Source organism: Lepidochelys kempii, chromosome 3 (genome assembly GCF_965140265.1).
Source record: "Lepidochelys kempii isolate rLepKem1 chromosome 3, rLepKem1.hap2, whole genome shotgun sequence".
Classification (NCBI taxonomy): domain Eukaryota; kingdom Metazoa; phylum Chordata; order Testudines; family Cheloniidae; genus Lepidochelys; species Lepidochelys kempii.
Window position 1 is genome coordinate 105,880,137 of NC_133258.1, and position 23,354 is coordinate 105,903,490.

The following is a 23,354-nucleotide window of genomic DNA, read 5'->3' on the forward strand; positions in this document are numbered from 1 at the left end:
TGGAGTCTACTATAGCCTCAGTCCTACAAATATTTTGCTCACATGCCTAGTCCCATTAAGTGTTTACAGGATTAGGGTCTCAGCGAAAGTGCACCATAAAAAAACAAAACAAAGGAAAGCATAAGATTAAAATGTCAGTAAAGTAATACAATGGGTCTAAATCAGTGGTTCTCAATAGGGAGGGTGCAGAGGAATGTTGGGGGTCTGTGTGGTGGGACTGGAGCTAGCCCCCACAGGGGGCGGGGAGAGCGCACCACACTTCCAGCCCCACTCCGCCCCCAGGTCAGCTCCACCTCCAACCCCGTTCTGCTCTGCCTCCAGGCCCAGCTCTGCCCTCATTCCCTCTCCGCCCCCAAACCAGCTCTGCCTCTAGCCCCAGCTGCTCCTCATCCGTCCCCCATTCTGCCACTAGCTCTGCCTTCAGCCCAAGCTCTGTGCTGAAGAAACCTTGACTGTTCAGTAGTGGGGGGAGGGGCACAGACAGATTCCATTACTGGTAAGGGGCAGGGGGTGACTGGAAAAGTTTGAGCACCACGGGCCTTAATGAATCTCTAATACAGAAATTCAGAGTTTAATAGGACACTGAATAAAAAATGCTGTCTGTGCACGTGTGTGGGCTGCACAGGTTTTAATACACTGACACTATGTGATTTGAAGTAAAAAAACCCAAATCATATGGTTTAAGTACTAATTTGTGTAAGATGTTCAGTGTTATAGCTAATCAAAGACAAGTCCAGGATGCACACTCCAAAAACAGCCCATCCTGTATATTTAAAAAGTTGAACAACATCTGAGTTTCAGCAAACCATCAGTGGAAAATAAGTAGGAAGCTAAGCTGACCACCCAAGCAGTGTTTTGTTGTTTCATGGTAAAGATTATGGCCCTGATTCTAAAAATCAGTGTGTGGACGGACAGCTGTATCTGTAGAGAACACAATTAACTTCACTGGGGGTTCACAAGGCATGCCAGGCTGCTCATGCACAACGAATTGCAGGGGTGGCCTAGCTGATATTTTCCTTTCATAAAGGTTGTTGGAGAGATTATCTCATATCCATTGGCATTATGGGGCCACAGGACAAAGCTGAATAAAGAATTTCTCTGTGTAATTAATTACTAATGTGTAAAATAATAATATGTGTTGCATCCTACAAATGAATATTGAATTAAGAATGATATTTTTCTCAGGGAATTACAGGTTGAGAAAAGCAGGATTTATTTATTGAAGATATGAACTGATTTATTTCTATAGATGGTGCTGGACAGCATCAAACCTGGGGTGATTCCTGTGTTGTATGAACATTGCGGAATGACATTGGAAAGCCTCCTTTTTTACATAGAAAAGGCTCTGGATGGCCGAAAAGCAAAGAGTATAGGGATTTTTAGTGATGGAGACTCCAGAGAGATCAATTTACTTCAAGGTAGGGGCAGAGAAACTAACTGGGAACATGTCAATGCCATATCATGCTTAGGTATTCCAAAAGGGGAAACAGCATGAAAATGAAAAGTTAATCAAACTAGCAAATTGGTCACTGATCCAACTGTAATGTGTTTCTGGCAGGTGGACCTCTGTACCTTCCATTGTAATCAATAGGACTCACCCCAGGAGCAGGGGCTGCCTGGATGTAAAAGCTTGTAGGATCAAGGGTTGGTAATTAGTTAAAAGCCAGAGAAAATATGACAAAAAGATGCCATGGTAGAGCCATCTCTGCTGTCATAAAAAAGGAGATTAGACACATGATGCTAGTCCAAAGTAACTAAAGGACTGACCATGAGGTTAAATAAGGAATAAAAGGAAGACAAGAAAGAGAAACAAGCCGGCACAGAGGCGCAAAGAAAAAAGTAATAACCAGAAGAGAGAGAATACATGGTACAGAGAATAGGGAACAGAGAGAGAGAAAGAAGTTACGAAAGAAATGGAGGACAAGAAATCGCTCAGGTCTGAAAGTTAGCATATTGCCCTCAAAAAAGAGATTTGAGGGAAGACTGTGTAAGTCATGGGAAGGGAAGTAATGGTATGAGTACAGGAGGGAAGAATTTTGAGCAGAATGAAAACCCTCATGGACATTTTATTTATTTCATTGACTTTTATTTAAATGATTTTCCAGGCTGCAGAATCAGTATTGAGAACATTCTGAGCCCTGAAGTGAGAGAATTTTGGGAGAAGCTAGGTTGTGTCATATCTCCAGAGGAAGGTGGTCATGTGGACATCTTTGTTCCCCTGGGAGCATCAGGTCAGTTTTGTTTGAACTTCTGCCATGAGGGAGAATCTCCCACTCCATTGCGTATGTGTTCACTACTGAGTAGGGCTTGTTGCAATTGAGGCTGGTAGAAAATTGGGTTCTTTCTGTGGAGAATTTTGACTTTTCATTGAAAAAAATCTGAATACTGGAATAGTTTTGTGGGAGTTGTAGTTTGGGTGCCTCTTGTCCCCATTCTCCTCTGTGGGTCAACCCCCAGAGCTAGACAACATCTCATGATCCACCACAGGTATGAGGCTTCTGTTATGCACAGAGGAATGACTGTGATGCATCGTGGGACATATAGTCCAGCCAAGAAGCCTGGCTTACAGAGGAAAAGGGGGACATAGGGCATCCAAACAGCTCACATTAGACACAGTGGTAGCTGAGAGGGGGACAGTTTAACATCAAATCAAACTAAAACATTGCTTTTCAAATTGGTTCCACAAATCACATTTTTCAGAATAGAAATTTTTGACTTTGTCTGAAAGTTTTTGCTCTTTGCAGAAAAGTCAAAATTTTCCACTGGGTGAGGGGGGGGAAGAGTCTCTTTCAACCAGCTCTATTTGGGGCTGGGGCTAGGGCAGGGAGAATCTTTTTGTTCTGTGTTTGTACAGTACCTAGCACAAAGGGGTCCTGCTCCATGACTAGAACTCATAGGTGCTATAATACAAATGATGAGGGTACAGAGTCCATTAGACAGCAGAATAGTTTCACACAGCTGCTGAGCTTAGTAAAGAGACAGATATATTCTATTTCTCTCATTCTCTTCAATTACCTCAGTCTGTTTGGGAGATATTAAAGGCTGATCTTGCAAGGTGCTGAGCAAGCACCAGAATCTGTCATTTGCTCAGCCTTGCAGGGTCACCCCCTTAGCTGGCATCAAGGCAGGTCATTACAAGAACTAAAGAATAGTATCCACTCCTATTTTGTTATTTTTCTTGTCTTGGAAGGAATAAAATGCACCTCAAAGCTCTATTCTTCTCAGGGACCCCACAATCTCACAATGTGTGTCTTTTCATTGACATTAGAACTAAACTGGAGTTATTTTTCTTCATTAGGGATCTCACGCCAAAAACAGCTTTTCTAGTTTTTTGTCCATGTTAATGGATGTGATTGTTCCTTCACAGCGTCATTTTGTTAAGATACACAGGACATCTTTCATGCCATTGATAAATATAGTAGAGTTTTCAGAATAATATGATAAAAAGCATAAAAAGTACTGTTTTTCGGTGACATTTTCATCTAGCCTTGAAAAAAAGTTTAGATCTCTTTTGGTTTCAGATGAATAATAGCAGCATGGAGAAAAAGAATTGGCTAGTGTACTGTAGTGGCTATATGATGTTAGTGATGTAAATAATACAGAATTTTATGAACTAGAAAAAAGAATGCATCTTTTCAGAGGCAGGGATGGAAGTCCTTTCCCAGCTGACTCAGCTAACTGGTGTGCTCTTCAGAACCCCTACAGGAATTGCAACTGGATCTTATCAGCACAGTAAGTACAGAAAGCTGTTATACACATTTATAAAGGGAGCTATGTGGCACATCTGGTATTTGGCCACATTTTACATGGCTTGGCCCATAAGCAAAGTAAGAATTATTAGATAAAAGCAAGAGAAAATTATTCTCAACCTGCTTTTGGAAAATGACAGGTAGAAGTAGGTGTATAGAGGAAGGATGTTGGCATTTGATTAATTTTAGATGGCTAGTATTATTTACTGAAGACCCAGTGTCATACTCTAAAATCAAATCACAGATTTACATGATAGTGATCTTCAAATACTTGAAAGGCTGCCATAAAAAAGATGGAGAAAAGGTGTTCTTTTGCCACTGAGGTTCAAGACGCAATGGGTTCACACTCCAGAATAGCTGATTTAGATTAAATCTCAGGAAAAACTTCCTAACTGTAAAACCAATAGGACAATGGAACCTCCTTCACTGGAGGTTTTCAAAAGGAGGCTGGATAACCATCTGTATTGGATGGTTTAGATGCAACAACTCTTGCATCTTGGCATGGGGTTAGATTACCCTTATGGTTTCTTCTAAACTATAATTCTACAGGTTTATAACTTTGGCTACACTATTCTGCCATATTTTAAAAATTCCATTTCAGGAACAACTAAGTACTGTTTGATGTAATACTATCTGCCTGTCAGGTTAGCATAATGAAGGACAGAGGGGTTAAAGGGTAGGTGTCTCAAAGTATACATTGAGCAGAGTGAATGGGTGGGAAGAGAGGATCGTCTGGTACAGCCACATCTATATTCAGATGCTTCAAGGTCCCTGTTTTGTATGGACCATGCAATGCATGTAAAAGTGTAATTAGCAGAGGTTTCAGGTCCTGAATAAACTTGAATTTGCAAAATCCATTATGCTTTCAAAAGGGGATGTGTTTGACATTCTGTCACAGATCACTAAAAATCTATGTTTGGTGCGATCTTCTGATTCAGCATCAGAAAGTCCACTACCAACATCTTGTAGTTGTGGAAAGCCCTAGGTATAATCATGGTATCAGAAACTCAGTCAGTCTCCTGTTGAAAGGGCATCAAACTCTACTTTAGTGTCAATTACATTTTATTGCCATACTAATAAAAGTCAGAATTCTCCAGAATGATCTGAAATTTACAGCAGAGTAAACCAGGAAACAATTAATTTGTCATGATACTGTAACCACTTTTTGACCAGAGTGGTTAGCCAACATTTGGGGACTTGCATATTGTTTCTGATGGGAGGAGAAATTGATGGTGGAGTCAGGTATTTCTTTGATTCAGTCCTGTTTGTTTACTAAGAATGTACAAAGTCCTGTTTCCCTCAACATAGTGGGAATCAAACAGGAGATAGTTTCTTTGGTCAGAGTTCCAAATCTCTTTCAGGCAGTTCTCTGCTCAAAAGCTCATACTTTCAGATTTTGTTCTCTGTCTAATGCTATCCAGGCTTCTTAATTCTCTCTGTGTGCTTCTGCTGCAGACACACAGCTCTACCAAATCAGTACACCAGCTCCTGCATTGCTATATCAGTCTCCAGGGAAACACCTAAGGCTACATGGTTCAACTTCTACTCAAGCCTCGCTGGGTGCCTGCATTTTGGGTTGTGGGTTCTATTGTTTCAGCTAAATGTTCCATAAAGGAGCTTATTTCTTACACTTATGCTGAATGAAGGGCAATGGTTACAGCTACCAGTTTCAGTGAGGTTTTTGCCTAACACCCAGCATAAAAATATCAGTCCTTAGTGAATGGCTGGGAAAACAGAAGGATGGACCTCCCACCTCCACCTACTTCACTGAAGTAAAACTACAGACATGGCTCAGACTGACAGAGCTCCTGGAGGAGGCACTGAAATCTGTCCGGAAGCAGATGCAACCATATTTAAGTGAGCTGCAGAAGAATATTAGTGGCCGGATTATTGGTAAGATTTGTCGTTTTTCCTTTTTTAAACACTTCTAAAACAAATACTTCCTCAAAAAGGGTAAGAAAAAAAGACTTGAAATCTCTCCCCTCGCCCCCCAAACTTTCATGGAAACATCACAACTTTAGAACTTGTCTCTTCCTTTCCCCTTTTCTCCTGTGTCTATTTTGATGAGCAAATATTGTCTTCTGTGTCTGTGATGCACATTGTACATGACAAGTATTAAAAATAACCTACTACAGAATGAATACTTCCAGTGCATGTGTCAGCTAACACAAAGGGGCAAATGAATGGGAGAGTTATCTGCATGATCAAAACAAAGAGTGCTAAAAAAAGTTATTCAGTTGTTTTTAATAAAGTATTATATCCTTCAGCAAACTAGGTCATTCGGTAATAAGTGCGACTGCCCAAATATATGGCATCTGAACTTGCATTAAGATGCGCAGACCAGAAACCATTGCTTGCAGTTTACCTAGCTTAGGCCCCTTCTGCATCAATGCATGTGAACTATGACACCAAGACTATCTATGCCCAAGAAAAGCCTTGTCAGAATGAATGCTCAAAAACAAGAGCATTGTAGAGATCTGTAGATGTTATATTGGAAGAACTCCAGTTACTGATAGGGCAATCTACTTTTCTCCTAAAGAGATGTCTTTCAGCACACACTACATTCAGAGTATCAAGAAGTAAACTGTCTCCATGAAGAGGGTAAGGTTACATTAAATGGGTCTAGGAAACCTCTCTCAAAGTTGTTTTCTGACCCCAATGTCTGTGTTTAGACAATATCCTTTAAAGCTGTCATACAGGCCCGCCAACAAGGGGAGGGAGGGAAGGGGCAAAGGGGGCAATTGCTTTTAAATTGGCCAGGCAGGCCACAGGGCTCCTGGGCGCGTGCGGGTTAGTACTGGCAGCAGCCAAGGCAGCCGGGTGGGCATGTGGAAGCCCTGGCCATGTCAGAAGAGCATGCCCAGCAGCTCGCTGGGTGGTAGCAGCTTGCTGGGCACCAACCAGTGCAGGTGCAGCACCACTCAAATATCAGGTGGACCGCGGGCCCAGCTTGTGCGAGTGTGCACCAGCTGCCACATATGGTCCAGCTCCGCATCCATGTGGTGACGCCACGCCGGACCAGCAGCCGCGTAGGGCTCAGCTGCAGCCTGCCCTGCATGATGTGCAGCGGCAACCCATTGACTGTTCTGCCCTGGAGCCCAGAATTGCTTTCAGCAGGCCTGCTGCCACAGGTCTGAGATGTCCCTATACTGGCATAATGCCAAAGAAATGACTCTGCTTGACTCAGATCTCAGGCTGAGTTTGCAGGGCTAGCAGTGGTAGGTAAAAATATATATTTTTAAATCCAGAAAGTGAGCACATTTGCTACCATGTGATTGAGAAAAAATTGTGGGACCTGGCAATGCCATGTCTAGAGTGCTTTTGCAGAGCAGACACACACTTTGACCTTGCCTACACCGGATTTATATTTGCAGTGTCTAAGGCATTGGTGCAGCTACATCATTGTAGGTAGACTAGTGGCTAAAAACCCCAGTGTAGACCAGTTCCCTTTTGTTTGAATGCCCAACAAAATGTCAGCCTGCATGTGCGGTTGCCTATTTCCCTGACTAGAATATAGTGACTATTGTTAATGGCCATCAGGCAAGCTTATCATATCTGTTTAAAGGAGTAACTTACAATTAATGATCTTGTATTTTCAGGTCAGTTTATGTTTGATGCCATGAGCAGAGCTAAAGTACATACTAATAGAGAAACAGCCCAGACTTTCACTGATGGATTAGCTGAACTGTCAAAAAGAAGCTATGTAAGTAAAATTGCAAGGTTTTTAATAGTCGAATGATGTGGTATTTAAGGTTATTTGCAGACCTCTTCCCATTTCAGTGACTGTTGTACTAGGCTTGATGAATATTTGAGGCTTTGTTTTTTTTTTAATAAGTTCAGATACCTATTGACATGCTGGATCAGCCCACAAATACATAGGTAGGTGACGATCCATAGCTCTGAATAGGGTAGTCGCATGGACACACTTGCTTTTTCCTGGTTTGGAGTCCAAATTAGCAACGGGTCCTTTAAGAGTGGATGCTGAATGGGATGCTGGCACAGATTGCACAGTGCTTCAGACTTTCCTAGTCAATCAGCCACTCCAATTAAGCATGAGAATCAAAATCCTGGAAGGAGTGACATTAGAGCCCGTATCTCCCAATACTAAAAGAAGCCATCCTGCACTGGAGAGAGAACACAGCATGGAGAAGAGGAGTGGGATTTCTACTGAGGACAATTCTGAGCACTGTTCTGGGTGAATGGAGGTCATGGTGGTGTGATGGATTCCCTGGAGTGCAACCTGGAACTGGGGTACCACTGAGCCCTGTGGCTTACCAACCTGGGATCCCTCGCACTGTGATGCTGTGAAAAACTGCAAACCTCTCCAAGTACTGCACTTATACAGCCATCCACAGGCAGGGATGCACCCAGCTGAGTTACATGAATGTGTCCCCTAGCCATTCATGAACTAACAAGAGAGAGGCTCCAGCCAATTCTCCCAGCTCCCTAGCCTAGGACCCCAGGATGTACCATCCTGTCTTGGTCAGAAGCCTGAGCAGCATAAGTTTATTACCCAGTCCACCCCTCCCTCAATGTGGAGAGGGCATGCACCAGCTTCTGTACACTGAGCAGATTTTCCAGGCATGTCAACACACTGTTAAGATAAAATATAAAACAGATTTATTAACTATAGAAACATTTTAAGTGATTATAAGTAGTAAGCATACAGATCAAAGTCGGTTACGTAAGAAATAAAAGTAAAATTGCAGTCTGTTTTATAAAACTAGGCAGGATTTGAATCAAGCAGTGTCTCACCTGGATAATATAGTTCCTTCAGACACAAGCTGGGATTCTCCTTTCCAGTCTGGTACTATCTCCCCAGTTCAGTCTTTGTTCTCCAGGTGTGTTTCCAGGTGTTGAGTTGTGGGGGGAGAGAGGCCAAGTGATGTCACTTCCCTTCTTTTATAGTTTTCTATGGGTCAAGCAGTCTCCATTGTCTAGGTGCTCTCTCTGAGAAGTCTCTATCGTATACAATAGTCCCTAGGATAGTTGTTGTGAGGTGGATTACTTTAATGGGCCATCAGCAGCATCTGGTTGCTCCATTGTTGCACCTGAAAGGCTGGTTGTGGGTGTTCCCAACCGCACAACATTTCAGTAACACACACATAGTAAAACTTCATAACTTCACATACAATGATAGCACATACACTCCAACAGGATATTAATGTTCAACAGATCAAGACTTTTAAAATGATACCTCACAAGGCATACTTTGTACAAAACCTATCATAATTATATCACCATGGTAAATCTGGGCATGCCAGAGTACTGCTTTGCAGCACAGCATGCCACCAATGGAAAAAATGTTGGAATTTATTAAATAATTTTTCCTACACTCCTGTAAAATGGAGCAGAGATACAGGGTGTTGAAAAATTCTGTTGTTGGGTTTAAATACTATTTTTCATTCCAAATTGAATAGGGTAATATTAAAACCTTTGCCAAACTGTGCCATACAGTCAGAAATGCATTACCCCTCCCACCAGCGGCATATTCCAGGAGGGAGTTGGTTGTCATGGTAGAGTGAATACTGGCAGTATTGCAGGACATAAAGAAAGTAAGATTTAAGCTAAATGCTCTTAATGATCCTTTTCAGATGGCTTTTGAGGGTCTCCAACACATGTTCTTAAACCTAAAGAAATTTTATACAGACGGATCACATTTAAGGGGAGAGAAAAGAATAGAATAGCAAAAATAGAAACTGAAGCTTCTCTCTCTGGTGTTGATTTTCATTTGCAACCTCACTGCTGGAAAAAAATAGGCTTAGCCCTTTGTCTAATCAGCCACTTCAAAAACCGTCAAACTTGTACCAGATTGGGCTGTTTAGGGGATTGCTTTTATCTGCCTCTTTCTGGTCACAGGTTTATAGCAGTGTTGCAAAATATACAGTCTTGGTCAGCTAAGCCAGACTCTAACTAGAAGGAAAAAGGAGAGGAATAGGAAAGAGAAGAAATAAGGTAGGGAAGGAAAAAGACACATGAGGGGCTGGGGGATGAAGTCTTACATCCAAGTGGGGTTGGAATAGAGCCAGTGGAAAGTAGCAGTGTCACTTGGTCTGGTCAGGTCAGGACAGGACATCTCTCAGGATCAGGATGACAAAGGCCCAGAGTCCCAGGAGATGGTGAGAGTGGCAGCCATGATGGTGAAGCTCGCTTCAGTAGTAATTTTTTCTCCCTAAGATCTCTTTAAGAACCCCAAAAGGGAGTGATATGTGGAATATCCCATCCCTTCATTATTTTGTCCAGCAATTAGGCCTATTTTCCCAAGCATCAACTTTGGTCCATTGATTTCCAGTCCTTTACTCCTTGTTTACCAGGTGTGATCTTAACACAGTGAGTTATATCAGTGGGCCTTTTGATTTGAACTAATTTAGTCTGTCTTGATTTTCCTATCAGCATTTTTGGTTGTAGGTTATTGTGACACTTTATGAACCTTCACTCACTTTTTACAGCTGAGCTCACAATTAAGGTAAATTTGTAGGCCCAGTTATCTTCATCCCATATGGATGCAATAAGTGTTAACAAGTCAAATCCACTGGATCAGTCAGCATGAACCCCAGTCTCCTCCTCTCTCTCCTTCAGCCCACCCAGACTTGAATTTACAAGATCTTCAGCCACCATTGGCACAGGGATTGAAATTCTGAATCTCCTCCCCAAATTTCAACCTGTCTTGACTTTGGGGCGTGTCATCCCCATATAAATACACACTGTTGCTTATAAAGACGCAGCCATTAACACACTATCCCACTAGCACCTCATGATAACCCATTTTAGTGTGAAATTTACCCATTTTGACCTTGAATAATGTTTATCTTAATTTTATTTTTGGTTACTTAGGAAAATCCTTTGGAATTTCCAACATTTTTTCCTGCTGAGGAAGTATAATACAGAGAGCTTAGCAGACAGAGCTTGACATATGGTGACTAGAAGACAAATCTTGGTGCATTCATTAAGGAAGAGTGACCTCTTTCAGTGCAGCTCACTAGCCAGGGGCTAGCAGCTGCAGTGGGTTAATGGGCTTACCTTTCCATTCTTGAGGTCTAGCGTCAGTTCCTGTTTTCGGTCACAAAATAATATACATTTGGTGACCTCACTTTCGTCCCAATGGAACATTAGTCTGCATCATAAATCCACTGCTCCGGTTGAACTAGTGCTTAATCTGCTTATAAATGAAGTAGGAGGAATGTAGATCCTCAAGAAACTGCTTGGAGAAAAGGGGGCCTGAGCACTGGAAGCTAAATTTGATTTTCATAGCTAGAATAAACACTACCTGTCAAAGTTATGATAAACAAAGACATCTAATGTTAATGATAGAGCTGCAGAGCTTTAAGTATGTTATCTCAAGGGATTGTTACCCAGAGGAATAGTCTTAGTGCACTAAGATTTCCAAAGTTAATAACATTTCCCAATGAGCCATCAGCTGTTATGACCAATCACGTAAATACATATTTAGCTTTCTGTTAGCCCATGAAGTTGGCCATTATGAAGTTAGATTTTTCATTTGTGCATAAACTATACTGCTCAAGTTCAACAGTGGTTAGCTCTCAGGGAATAGCAAAGTAAAGTACACAACTTTCATAGAACAGCAAACAGCAAGCTAAGGCCCCAGCCCTGCAATTCATTGCACATGAGCAAACCTCTGGGCCCTGTGGAGCCACACCACTGAGGTCCACCTGGGCACAAGGGTTCTGACCACACACCAATTACAGGCTGGCTTTGTAAAAAGGCTTTGTGGGCACTCTTGTGATAATGGTCCCACTGTGGCACTGACCCTATAATGACTTGCACACATGTTTAATTTAAAGCATGTGAGGAGTCCTGTGGAAGTCACCATGCATACTCATGTGCTGAAAGTTACACACACATGTAAGTCTGCAAGAATGGGACTGCTTTTTGTTTGGGGAATTGAAAATATATCCCCCTCCTGAGCTGAGATCCCAAGGTGAAGTCAAGCTCATGTAAATTACGATGACTGAGTTACAGCATAAACACTCAACAATAAACACAGTAAATAGCATCACTAGTTAATGTTTCTTATATAGATGCTATAGTGCCAATTATCTATAGAATACTAATCCTAGTAAGCTATGAAATGATGTATGAAAAAAAGCTTCTGTTTAATCCTCAGGAGGATGCAAAAGAGGCTGCCACCCTGAGCCAAAAGCCTAACTGCAGCATCAGAGCAAATGAGCCAACATTTGAGGCAGTGGCTCAGTTGGTAAGGAAATCAATGATTCGTAATACCTTATTGTCTTCTGTGATGTACATGTTGGACCTGTAGTTTCTTTCCTACAGGAAAATATTGAGAAAAGTGAAAAAACTCCAGCAAAGTAGATACTGACAATGTATCTAGTCAAGTTATCAGAGGGGTAGCCACGTTAGTCTGTATCCACAAAAACAACGAGGAGGCCGGTGGCACCTTAAAGACTAAAATTTATTTGGGCATAAGCTTTCGTGGGTAAAAAACCCACTTCTTCAGATGCACAAATGTATCTAGTATTTTTTTTAAATTGTTACCCCTTATGTGAATGTCCAAAAATCATAATTCTGTTGGAATTTAGTTTGCAAGCAGACCTTAGAAAGGGATGCAACACTTCATATTATTTTTGTTGTGACTACACATGTACCTTACACATAGTTCATCCTCTGCCTCTTTGGAGTTAAAGCTTAGTCTTGTTTATGTTCTGTAATCAAGGGAATTATCATGCTTCTAGATAAACAAGAATCTTTGTTCTCTTTGAGAAGTTTAAAGTGGTATTATGCTCTACTAAGGGTGAGATCTGGGTTTGAATCCCAAAATCAGACACTTCGGGTGAAATCCTAGCTCCACAGAAGTAAATTGCAAAACTCCTGTTTATGTCATGGGACCAGGATTTCACCCTTAATCTCAGTTTGAATGAAAAAAGAATGCCTATGCAAGTGACATACTGAGCTGCCAGGAAAATGGGGAAGGGGAAAAATCGATTTTGCTCAAGCAGTGCTGCCTAGCCTTCTCTGTTCAAACATAGGTTTCCCCCGAACCACCTTTGAATTTTTTTTTTTTTAAATAAACACGTTGATTCCGCAGTGGGGACAGGATTATCAGCAGGGTTTCAAACTTAGACTGGAAGTTTTTCTAAAAGATCTGCTCTAGGAATTATTCTGGGAAATTTCCACGGCCTGTGTTACACAGGAGGTGAGACTAGATGCAGATATCCGTGGATAGAAATCGGTATCTGCAGGCCACAGGACTTTCTCGGGAACTGCAGCGGTGAAAGGAGCAGAACATGGGGCCACCATTCCCAGGAGCCAGAGACCCACACTGGCAGCTCCTCCGTCATGGTTGTACCACCTGCAGGCCCGCTCCCAGCCCTGCCCGTCCCTTCCACGCAGCTGTCTGCATCTCCTGTCTGGGAGTGTGTGCGCTGCTTGAACACAAGAGCGTGACCAGGGGCAGCTGCTGCTGAGCCTGGTGTCCACCCCAGTGGGCGGGGTTGGGGGGGCAGTACAGATGCACCGGAGGAGCTGTCGGCGTGGGCTCCGAGGAGCAGCAGCCCCACGTTCTACTACTTTCGCCGGTGCGGTTTCTGGGAGAGTCCTGCGGTTCCACGGATACCAATTTATATCCGCAGATGCAAATTTTTATCCATGGAGGGATCTATGGATGATCACAGTGATCGCTGCTGACCTTAAAATATTAAATGTATGAAACCGGAGTTCTTGTAGTTTAGGATATAGATTAATGTGTTGACAAGGGTATTTCCCTCCCTCTCTCCTGGGGTGGGGGAGGGAGACACATTGTAACTGTTTGGGGGACTCTGTTGTGTGTGTTGGACTTGCACATATGTGCATTTGGGCAAGGAAGAGGTACAGAGAAAAATTACTGATAAACATCAATAGTTTTTCTTCTTGGGTGTATCAAAACCAGTAGGTCGTATTGCAATGGTGCAAGTAGGTATTATGTTCTGTCCCTTTTTCATTGTTTTCTGGTCCTCCTCCAGCCCCAGGCCTTTTATTGTAAAGATAACCTCTTCTAACTTACTCTCCTTGTTCTGATTGTAGGATAAAAAACTTGAGAAGGACACCGCAGACGGACGAACTAAATTTGCCAGGGAGCTGCTGACAAGTGAGAAGAACTATGTACGCATACTGAAAACTGTGAGAGATGTTTATGTTACACCACTGAAAGCAGCATTAGCATCAAATCGAGCCATCCTAAGTCATGCTAATGTTCAAATCATCTTCTCTGATATCTTGGATGCCTTACAACTCAATAGGTATATTCTATATGCTGCATTTTAAATTTACTAAGAGTTTTAAATATTTTGGGTTAGACAAAAGCCGAAACAGTGCCGTTGCTGCACGGGTTATCAACATCTGTTAATGTTCCGTGACAAAGAGAAAGACTGGCCAGAATAGGACACTACGCTCCTGACTGAGGCATAGGACTTAATTAGCAGCCATCCCTCCAATCTTGGTTGACTTTTCAGGCAGATGCTTTTGGAAAGCAACGGTATCGTTACTTACTGACCTTACCTGTGAACGGTGGCACACAATGCGGGGCTTTGCAGAATATGACCAGACCATCAACATGAAAAATTAAAATCTTGTTTCCGTTTTGGTGAAATTACTGTAGATTTTACACCCTGAATGATACAAAAGTATAAAATCCTGCCTGGCTAGAACTAGTTGAGAAAATGCTGAATCCAATGAGAAAGCACAGTATTAAGATAAAAAAGGGTTATATATTGTGGAGGCAGCGTAGTCCAGAGAACAGGATACTTGATTAAGAGTCAGGAGTCTAGGGGGCATTCTCCGCTCTGTCACTGACTCATGGTGTGATCTTGGGCTACTCAATCTCTGCCTCAGTTTCCCCATATTTCTTAAATTAATCATCTTATACTTACCACATTTGAAAGGGCTTTTGAGAACTATAAATAAATCATGCCCTGTAAGTGCTAGGTATTTATCAGTCTGAGAGTGATGGTAATGTACAGGATGAAAGAAACTGGACTCTTATTCTACAACTATCCCTTTGAAGTTTTAAGATGCTTGATATGTCAGTAATAATGAGAGTTCTGATCCTGGAATCATGTGTGAATGGGCATATCCTGCATCTGCCCAGAGCCCCACTGACGTCAGCGAGGCTCTGTACTGGCACAGGAGTTCTCTGCATAAATCTGATTGCAGAATCATGGGCTAGAGAGAGGCTCAAACGAAACTCCAGAACTGTAGTTCTCAGTCAAAGTTCATAGCTCAAACCTCTCTCTAGTGGGTCAGAGTTGGACACCCCACACTTTGGATCTGGATTCTGAATCCTGAAGTTCAAGAATTTTCTTTACCGTAGTTTTGGTTCTGCCCACAATAGAAATATGAAGGTCAGATCAGAATAAGTTCCATGTTTTTGCTTCATGCCCAACTCTAGTAACGTTTAAAAAAATCCGTTTCAGTGGCAACTATTGCAAGTCTACAAACAGAAAGGAAGAGACTAGGATAAATAGTGAATTAAACAAGCAACATGATTTGGAACAAACTGAGCTTAGTAAAACATGGTTACATAATAAAAGGAAGACATCACAAGAACGTAAGCTGGAGATCTGGTTACTGACATAGTTAAAAGATGAAAAGTTATTTTAAACTTTGGATAAATAAAATCTGTAAGAGCTCAAAGCTGAGGTAATGTAAAAAACAAACTAAAATACCCCACCCTCTCATTGGAACACATCTGTCAAACATCTGAGAAGATGTCGGCATTAAGCAAACAAAGGAAAAGTACCAAAGAAAGTTCCATTAATCTAGATTCAAAGTGTTCAGACTGATGCAAGAGGTACAGATTTTAACAATGATTTTATAATATATGCCAGGAATTGAGATACGATTAATCTTACCAAGAAAAATCCACATAATCATGTTTTTATTTTCCTTGCAAGCTCTATGTGTACATTTCCCATTCCTGCAGTTTAAAAAAAAATTAGTTGCAATTCAGATGATTAAAAATAGATCCCAGGTCAACATTACACAACAGTCTCACATTCATTGGTCCTATGGTAGCTACTTGGAACTGGGGCATCAGTAGTTGAGAAACAGATATCCTATCAGTGAAAAAATATATGCATTTCCTTATGCAAAACTTTGGATAGCCTAAAAGAGGGGAGCGTTGTAAATCTTTCAAGGCAGTAAAAAAGGGCTGATTTTATAAGCTACCCACATTTTTAAGGTTTAAATGATAAAGAACTTAGAATCATAGAATCATAGAATATCAGGGTTGGAAGGGACCCCAGAAGGTCATCTAGTCCAACCCCCTGCTCGAAGCAGGACCAATTCCCAGTTAAATCATCCCAGCCAGGGCTTTGTCAAGCCTGACCTTAAAAACCTCTAAGGAAGGAGATTCAACCACCTCTCTAGGTAACGCATTCCAGTGTTTCACCACCCTCTTAGTGAAAAAGTTTTTCCTAATATCCAATCTAAACCTCCCCCACTGCAACTTGAGACCATTACTCCTCGTTCTGTCATCTGCTACCATTGAGAACAGTCTAGAGCCATCCTCTTTGGAACCCCCTTTCAGGTAGTTGAAAGCAGCTATCAAATCCCCCCTCATTCTTCTCTTCTGCAGGCTAAACAATCCCAGCTCCCTCAGCCTCTCCTCATAACTCATGTGTTCCAGTCCCCTAATCATTTTTGTTGCCCTTCACTGGACTCTCTCCAATTTATCCACATCCTTCTTGAAGTGTGGGGCCCAAAACTGGACACAGTACTCCAGATGAGGCCTCACCAATGTCGAATAGAGGGGAACGATCACGTCCCTCGATCTGCTCGCTATGCCCCTACTTATACATCCCAAAATGCCATTGGCCTTCTTGGCAACAAGGGCACACTGCTGACTCATATCCAGCTTCTCGTCCACTGTCACCCCTAGGTCCTTTTCCGCAGAACTGCTGCCTAGCCATTCGGTCCCTAGTCTGTAGCTGTGCATTGGGTTCTTCCGTCCTAAGTGCAGGACCCTGCACTTATCCTTATTGAACCTCATCAGATTTCTTTTGGCCCAATCCTCCAATTTGTCTAGGTCCTTCTGTATCCTATCCCTCCCCTCCAGCGTATCTACCACTCCTCCCAGTTTAGTATCATCCGCAAATTTGCTGAGAGTGCAATCCACACCATCCTCCAGATCATTTATGAAGATATTGAACAAAACCGGCCCCAGGACCGACCCTTGGGGTACTCCACTTGATACCGGCTGCCAACTAGACATGGAGCCATTGATCACTACCCGTTGAGCCCGACAATCTAGCCAGCTTTCTACCCACCTTATAGTGCATTCATCCAGCCCATACTTCCTTAACTTGCTGACAAGAATACTGTGGTTGACCGTGTCAAAAGCTTTGCTAAAGTCAAGAAACAATACATCCACTGCTTTCCCTTCATCCACAGAACCAGTAATCTTATCATAAAAGGCGATTAGATTAGTCAGGCATGACCTTCCCTTGGTGAATCCATGCTGGCTGTTCCTGATCACTTTCCTCTCATGCAAGTGCTTCAAGATTGATTCTTTGAGGACCTGCTCCATGATTTTTCCAGGGACTGAGGTGAGGCTGACTGGCCTGTAGTTCCCAGGATCCTCCTCCTTCCCTTTTTTAAAGATTTTTAAAGATACATTAGCCTTTTTCCAGTCATCCGGGACTTCCCCGGTTCGCCACGAGTTTTCAAAGATAATGGCCAATGGCTCTGCAATCACAGCCGCCAATTCCTTCAGCACTCTCGGATGCAACTCGTCCGGCCCCATGGACTTGTGCACGTCCAGCTTTTCTAAATAGTCCCTAACCACCTCTATCTCCACAGAGGGCTGGCCATCTCTTCCCCATTTTGTGATGCCCGGCGCAGCAGTCTGGGAGCTGACCTTGTTAGTGAAAACAGAGGCAAAAAAAGCATTGAGTACATTAGCTTTTTCCACATCCTCTGTCACTAGGTTGCCTCCCTCATTCAGTAAGGGGCCCACACATTCCTTGGCTTTCTTCTTGTTGCCAACATACCTGAAGAAACCCTTCTTGTTACTCTTGACATCTCTGGCTAGCTGCAGCTCCAGGTGCGATTTGGCCCTCCTGATATCATTCCTACATGCCCGAGCAATATTTTTATACTCTTCCCTTCTTCTTCTACTTCTATTTATATCATAACTATCATCCAGACAGATCCCAAAGCACTTCATAAGATATACAGAAATCACTTCACTGCCAGCTCTGGGATGAAAACATGGCAATTGTTTAACAGCGTATATAAACTCTAAACAGCACACTAGGACAAGAATGAGAAAACTGTATCCAATTAAAACTAGAGCAGGATTTATTTATTTTTAACACTAGGAAGAATGTAGTTATCCAAACAGTAATTTGGCCAGGAAACTGTGGAATGACAAACATCTCTCTCTATTTATTTCAAATGCAGGCAGTTTTTAAATGAGCTGACAGAAAGACTTCAAGAATGGAGTCCATCCCAGTGCTTGGGTGAAATATTCACTCAATTTGGCTGGCAGCTTCAAACATACACAAACTTCTTCAACAACTACAGTGTCATTCTGAAAACCATTGATATGGTAAGTACTATATGACTGTGAAAATACATCATACGCCAGTCTAATGCTCACATTTATTTTGTCGGAAATGCAAGCTAATATTCACACTTAATTTGGTAGAAGAAGAATTTGTTTTAATGAATTATGTTTCTTTCTATGGAATCCATTCCAATATTGATATTCTTGGTATGCCAAAATTCTAAAACTCAGGAAAATACCAGTCCTAATACAGAAGTTGCATGAAAATCAAAGGGATGATAGTCAATTAGCCTCTGCTTCTTTGAAGTCTTTATAGGGTTAAATTTGCCTTAATAAATCTGCCATTTAACACCTGTAGTGGATGTACATTCCTGATGAAGATTTTAGAAATGCCGAAGCAGTCACTTGTATGAACATATACCCTAATGCACGTACAAGGTGGGGTTTGCTTGCAAACATAGCTGTATGTGTGTGCTAATCCTTATTATGTGTCTAAGTTGGGTACGCACACATGTTTGTCTGCTTTATTGAAAGACTATTGTTTTTACACACACACACAGTCTCCCAATTAAAAAATATCAGCATGCCTTCAAAGCACATGGCACATGCACAGAGATAGAACCTTGGTAGCCACCAGTTTTCTTGTTTAGCCCTGCTCTAAATCTGCAATGGAGGCATTTAGAGTTGTTACATAATTCCAGCAAGAGTGAGTGCTAGAGTTTACAGAGACGCTTAATGTTGGTAGAACTATCAACCAGCCATTTATGCCCCCTTTTCATTTTAATATGTGCCATTAAATGTAAAAAAGATTATCCTTCAAAATTACTACTACTTCACCATTTGAACCCCCAACTCTAGGCTTCGTGATAAAACCCAGAGAACAAAGTTTGCTTGAGCATAGATGCCAGAGTATGTGCCTCACTGTTCCCTTGCTTAATCCATTCTTGCAAGTTGGAGAACTTCAGCCTGGAGAGCCATGCTCATCAAGTTCATGATCCTCACTTCTTCCTGCCAAGCGAGGCAGATTTGTGCTCGCTTTCTCTCTAAGGTTTAGAAGGTCGCCCAGCCTGAGAACAGGGATTTCAACACTGTTGCAGTTACTGTTCTGGAGGGTCAAAAGACCAAAAACAAAAAAACTTTTGTGGGGAGAGGTATGTTAAAAGTTTTGATTTACTCTTCTTGATGGATCACATCGCTTTAAAGGATACATTTGGACTAAATTCTGTTACAGCTGAGAATGTAAAAATCTTTATACAAAATAATTTTAATGACAGTATGAAGAAAAAAATCTCCAGTAAGCTGATCTCCGATAATCAAGTTTATATTGATGATCAACCCTCTACCTTTCACAGTGCAGAGAGACCATTCCTTTATTCCGTGCCTTCCTGAAAAGACATGATAAAACTGTCGTTACGAACATGATGAGGTAAGGTCTATGGTATTTACACTGTGACATAACAGAAAATCAGAATCTGGGCTTTGGATCAGGTCCACTGTGAGTATCCCAACCCACTTCCCTCCCAACTCAATTTTAAAAGCAGTGTAAACAAAGTCGTATTTGAATGAAGTCTTAGTGCAAATACATACACAAGTCATAGGAGATTATGAGTTGGCCCATAGCATATTTGTACAGTTGTTATTCTTCTTGGACTAAATGGATTCCGTATTCATGACATTTTCCAGGCTCTACACGTTCCTCTTGCCTTCCACATGGGCTCTCTACCAAAGCATAAGGACATGATCATAAACTATGAAGAAGTTTGTCAGATCAGATTGGTCAGATTTTTAATGAAAAGGACTCTGGTTTTGAATCAGTGTCATAGCGGACCATTAGCAATTGCTGTGTTATTTCTTGCAGTTGAGAGCCAGACACTTGAAAAAACTTAACTGATTAACAGACTTCTCAAACTAACAGATAGACTCATCGTGTGTGTGTGGCACATTGCTTCATGCTGATACTTGATCTAAGACCCTCTCAGTACATAAGCATCAGCTTTAGCGGGTCAGCCAAAAAAGGGCTTTCCAGTGTGTGAATCAGTAAGAGTCATGCTAAACCACTCCCAACTAGAAGTCACACTGTATAACTTACAATACATATATCGCTGAATTACTCAGGTTCCTAGCTAACACATGGATTATATCTATGTGAAAATATAGCCTACAGGAGCTGCTGCTATTCCCTTCTAAAAGGTTTGAAGAGTATCTTAATCTTCTTTATGCTCTGAGACTGCACACTCCTTCAGAACACGCTGACCGTGAAGATTTGACTGCCGCAGTCAAGATGATGAAACAATACAAGGAATACATAGATCAGGTTTGTCACCCCAATTGTCTGTATTCTCTCCTTTCAGTGTGGTATTTTTGCTTTGTCTTATGAGGCATCCACACGGAGCCAGGAGATTTAGGCGAGAATTAGACCATGAGTTGCCTTCCATCTCAGGTACTTTGCTGGGAGGAGCTGCTTCCCTCTCCAGTCCCAGAGCCAGGAGGAGACATAGGGCAGTCCCCTGAACTCTGTTCTCTCCTCATGACCCAAGTTTCTTTATAGTCCTTTCTGAGGGACTTTGTAGAAGCCAAGACATTTTTAAAGTCCCAGTTATGTCCAGTGGTGGTTCTTGATTATATCCAGTGGTTCTCCTAGGTTCGCACAGCAGTGTAAAGGGAGTATAAACTGGGTAGAGTCCCCAGTTGACCACCACCCACATAACAGGGATTTTCTCAGATGGTTAGGTGCTGCTGGAACATGATAGGGATGATAGGTTATGCATTGCAGCTGTTCTTCCCTGGTGGATGGCCCTTACTAACAACTACATCAACAGCCTTACTCCTCCTCTATTTTCTGTAGAAATAGAAGCTAAGCTGGTTCATCAGGCATGAGGAAACACCTAGCAGCTGGTAGATTTATTCCATCAGCAAGTGCCCCCCCCCCAAAAAAAAATCTCTACACACCCAACAGGAGTTCAGAGCAGAAGGATTTTGTCAAGCTCTTTGTTTACATTTCTTTGGAGATTTTACATAAGTTATTTTCTTGATCAAAAGTCATTGAGGTAAATTTAGTTTAATCAATTTTCTGTCTAACTCAAATATCACTGTACCACCTAGAATTGCCCACGAATAAATTAGGGTCTCTTATAAACCCATTGAAGTCAGGGGGAGTTTTTCCATTGACTTCTATGAGATTTGGATAAGACCCTTACATAGAACACAATCTCCTCCTTTCCCAACTTTTGTGAAGTTATTTGTGGTCTAATCTTAGTTTATTTTCCAGCTAAAACTAAACATGAGCAAAGATGAGCAAATGCTAAATGCACAAAGAATCATCCAGGGATGTCCTGTAAGTACTTCATTTTCCTTTCGAACAGTTTAATGCATTTTATTTCAGCTCTGATTTACAGCAGCACTACCCCACTGAGAGTTCAAATTTAGGTAGTCCTTCCATTATTAGTCTTGTTTTAGCACTCAAATTCTGGCCCCATTGAAGTCAATGGCAAAATTCTAAGTCAATGGGGCTCTAATTTAATCTGATATATTATATATATGTATATATATATAAATAATTCCACATGCATAATCTATTTGCAAATATGAGATTTTTAGAGGCTTTTTATGGCCCTCTCCAGTTGGAAACCAAGGCAGACCTTGGTTCTGAGGCTGGGCTTAGGACCATTCCTCAGGAAGAACTCCCCAGAATTCTGTCTCTCCAAGCAGTGCCCAAGGCAGGTTCCAAGACTCCCTTTGGAGTACCGTTTTACAGCTAAAAACTGTTTAGAAAATCCTAAGTGTCTGTTTCTTCATTGGCTTTAAGGTTTTTCTCCTCCACACACTGCAAAATTAAAGATATTGAGGCTTGTAAGGAGGGTTTCAAGAATAGCACCTTTCCTCCACACTCAGAGGGGGGACAGACAGCAGGCTGCAGCAAAACCCAGCTCCCAGGTGACATGGGGGTGAGGTCCAGGCCAAGACAGCTGAGCAGGATGAGTGGAAGCTCCCTATATGGAGATCAGGCCAGAATCAGTGACATAGACTTAAGGAGTAGGTTTTTCAAACGTTGCCTCTCCCCAGGCATGGAAGCTTGAAGAACAAGCAGAAAAGGTTCAGTGGAGTCTCCTGAGTTCCGGGGAAGGCAAAGTTGGAGGAATAAATTCCTGCTCTCAGCTGGCAAAATACAAAGATCCACGCTGAGATGGCTGCAAAGCATCCTCCCTTCCCACAAGCTGTTGTACCTATGAGGCCTTAGTTGCCATGCTCCTGTGACCTGATATCAATGAGTCATTTGTCTCCAGTGGCACTGCCTTACTCATCATTCTACGCAGTCGGTCCCCACTCAGTCCAAACCCAACTGCAGGGAATATGGGTGAAGTGATTCAGATCCCCTGCCCTGGCAGATGGGCATACCTCCTCTCTCCATCAAGCCTCCAGGGATCCCCACAGGAGGTCAAAGTGGATACTATTCTCCGCAGGGAGGCATGCAGACTTTCCTTTACCACTCCCTGGCCCAAATCCCTGAGAAAACTGGGAAGGGGTCTTATAAGGGTACGGGGAAGTAAGGCCCCTCCCCACTTTTCTGAGGGGGTTGGGCCAGGGAGTGGTGAAGGACAATGCTCACAATCAGTTTTTAAAGGGACAGTACAAACTTTTAAAACCTCTCATGAAAGAGTCTCCCCTCTAAATCCTCTAAAGAGGAGAAGAAATCTCTAAAACTGGGGTTTTAAGCAAGAAATCTCAGTCAATTACGCTTCCCAGAATTGAGTACAAAGGGCGCTTTGACTTCATAGGTCTTGGTGTTTTTAGAAAATGAAGCAGCACCACCGCCACCAAAAAAACCTTGCAAAGCTGAGGGAAAGCTGTGTAATTCTTCCTCATTTGGTTTATGAGGGTGTGATTAAGGTGGATTGGGAATTCCTTATCAAAACCTGCTTGTATTTACAGACTAGAAGTCTTCATTACTTTGTCTGAGGTTCAGCCTGCTGTGGCCTCCTTAGTAAAAGGCATAGTCATACCAGCTGAGGGATTTTTCTCAGACAGCCAAACCCACAGACAAGAGAATAAGATAATCACTCATACTGAACGCAGATACAGCCGCC

General features: G+C 42.1%; 1 protein-coding gene across 1 annotated transcript in view; it reads left to right on the plus strand.

The window, feature by feature from the left end:
• ECT2L (epithelial cell transforming 2 like) overlaps positions 1-23,354 on the plus strand; it is a 60,199-nt gene that overhangs the window by 20,440 nt on the left and 16,405 nt on the right. The window contains exons 8-18 of the mRNA XM_073337461.1: positions 1,250-1,418; positions 2,106-2,231; positions 3,640-3,732; positions 5,460-5,642; positions 7,349-7,452; positions 11,875-11,964; positions 13,788-14,002; positions 18,165-18,312; positions 19,623-19,696; positions 20,428-20,584; positions 21,539-21,604. Of these exons, the coding sequence (XP_073193562.1) occupies positions 1,250-1,418; positions 2,106-2,231; positions 3,640-3,732; positions 5,460-5,642; positions 7,349-7,452; positions 11,875-11,964; positions 13,788-14,002; positions 18,165-18,312; positions 19,623-19,696; positions 20,428-20,584; positions 21,539-21,604 (1,425 nt within the window). The remainder of the gene's footprint in view (positions 1-1,249; positions 1,419-2,105; positions 2,232-3,639; positions 3,733-5,459; positions 5,643-7,348; positions 7,453-11,874; positions 11,965-13,787; positions 14,003-18,164; positions 18,313-19,622; positions 19,697-20,427; positions 20,585-21,538; positions 21,605-23,354) is intronic.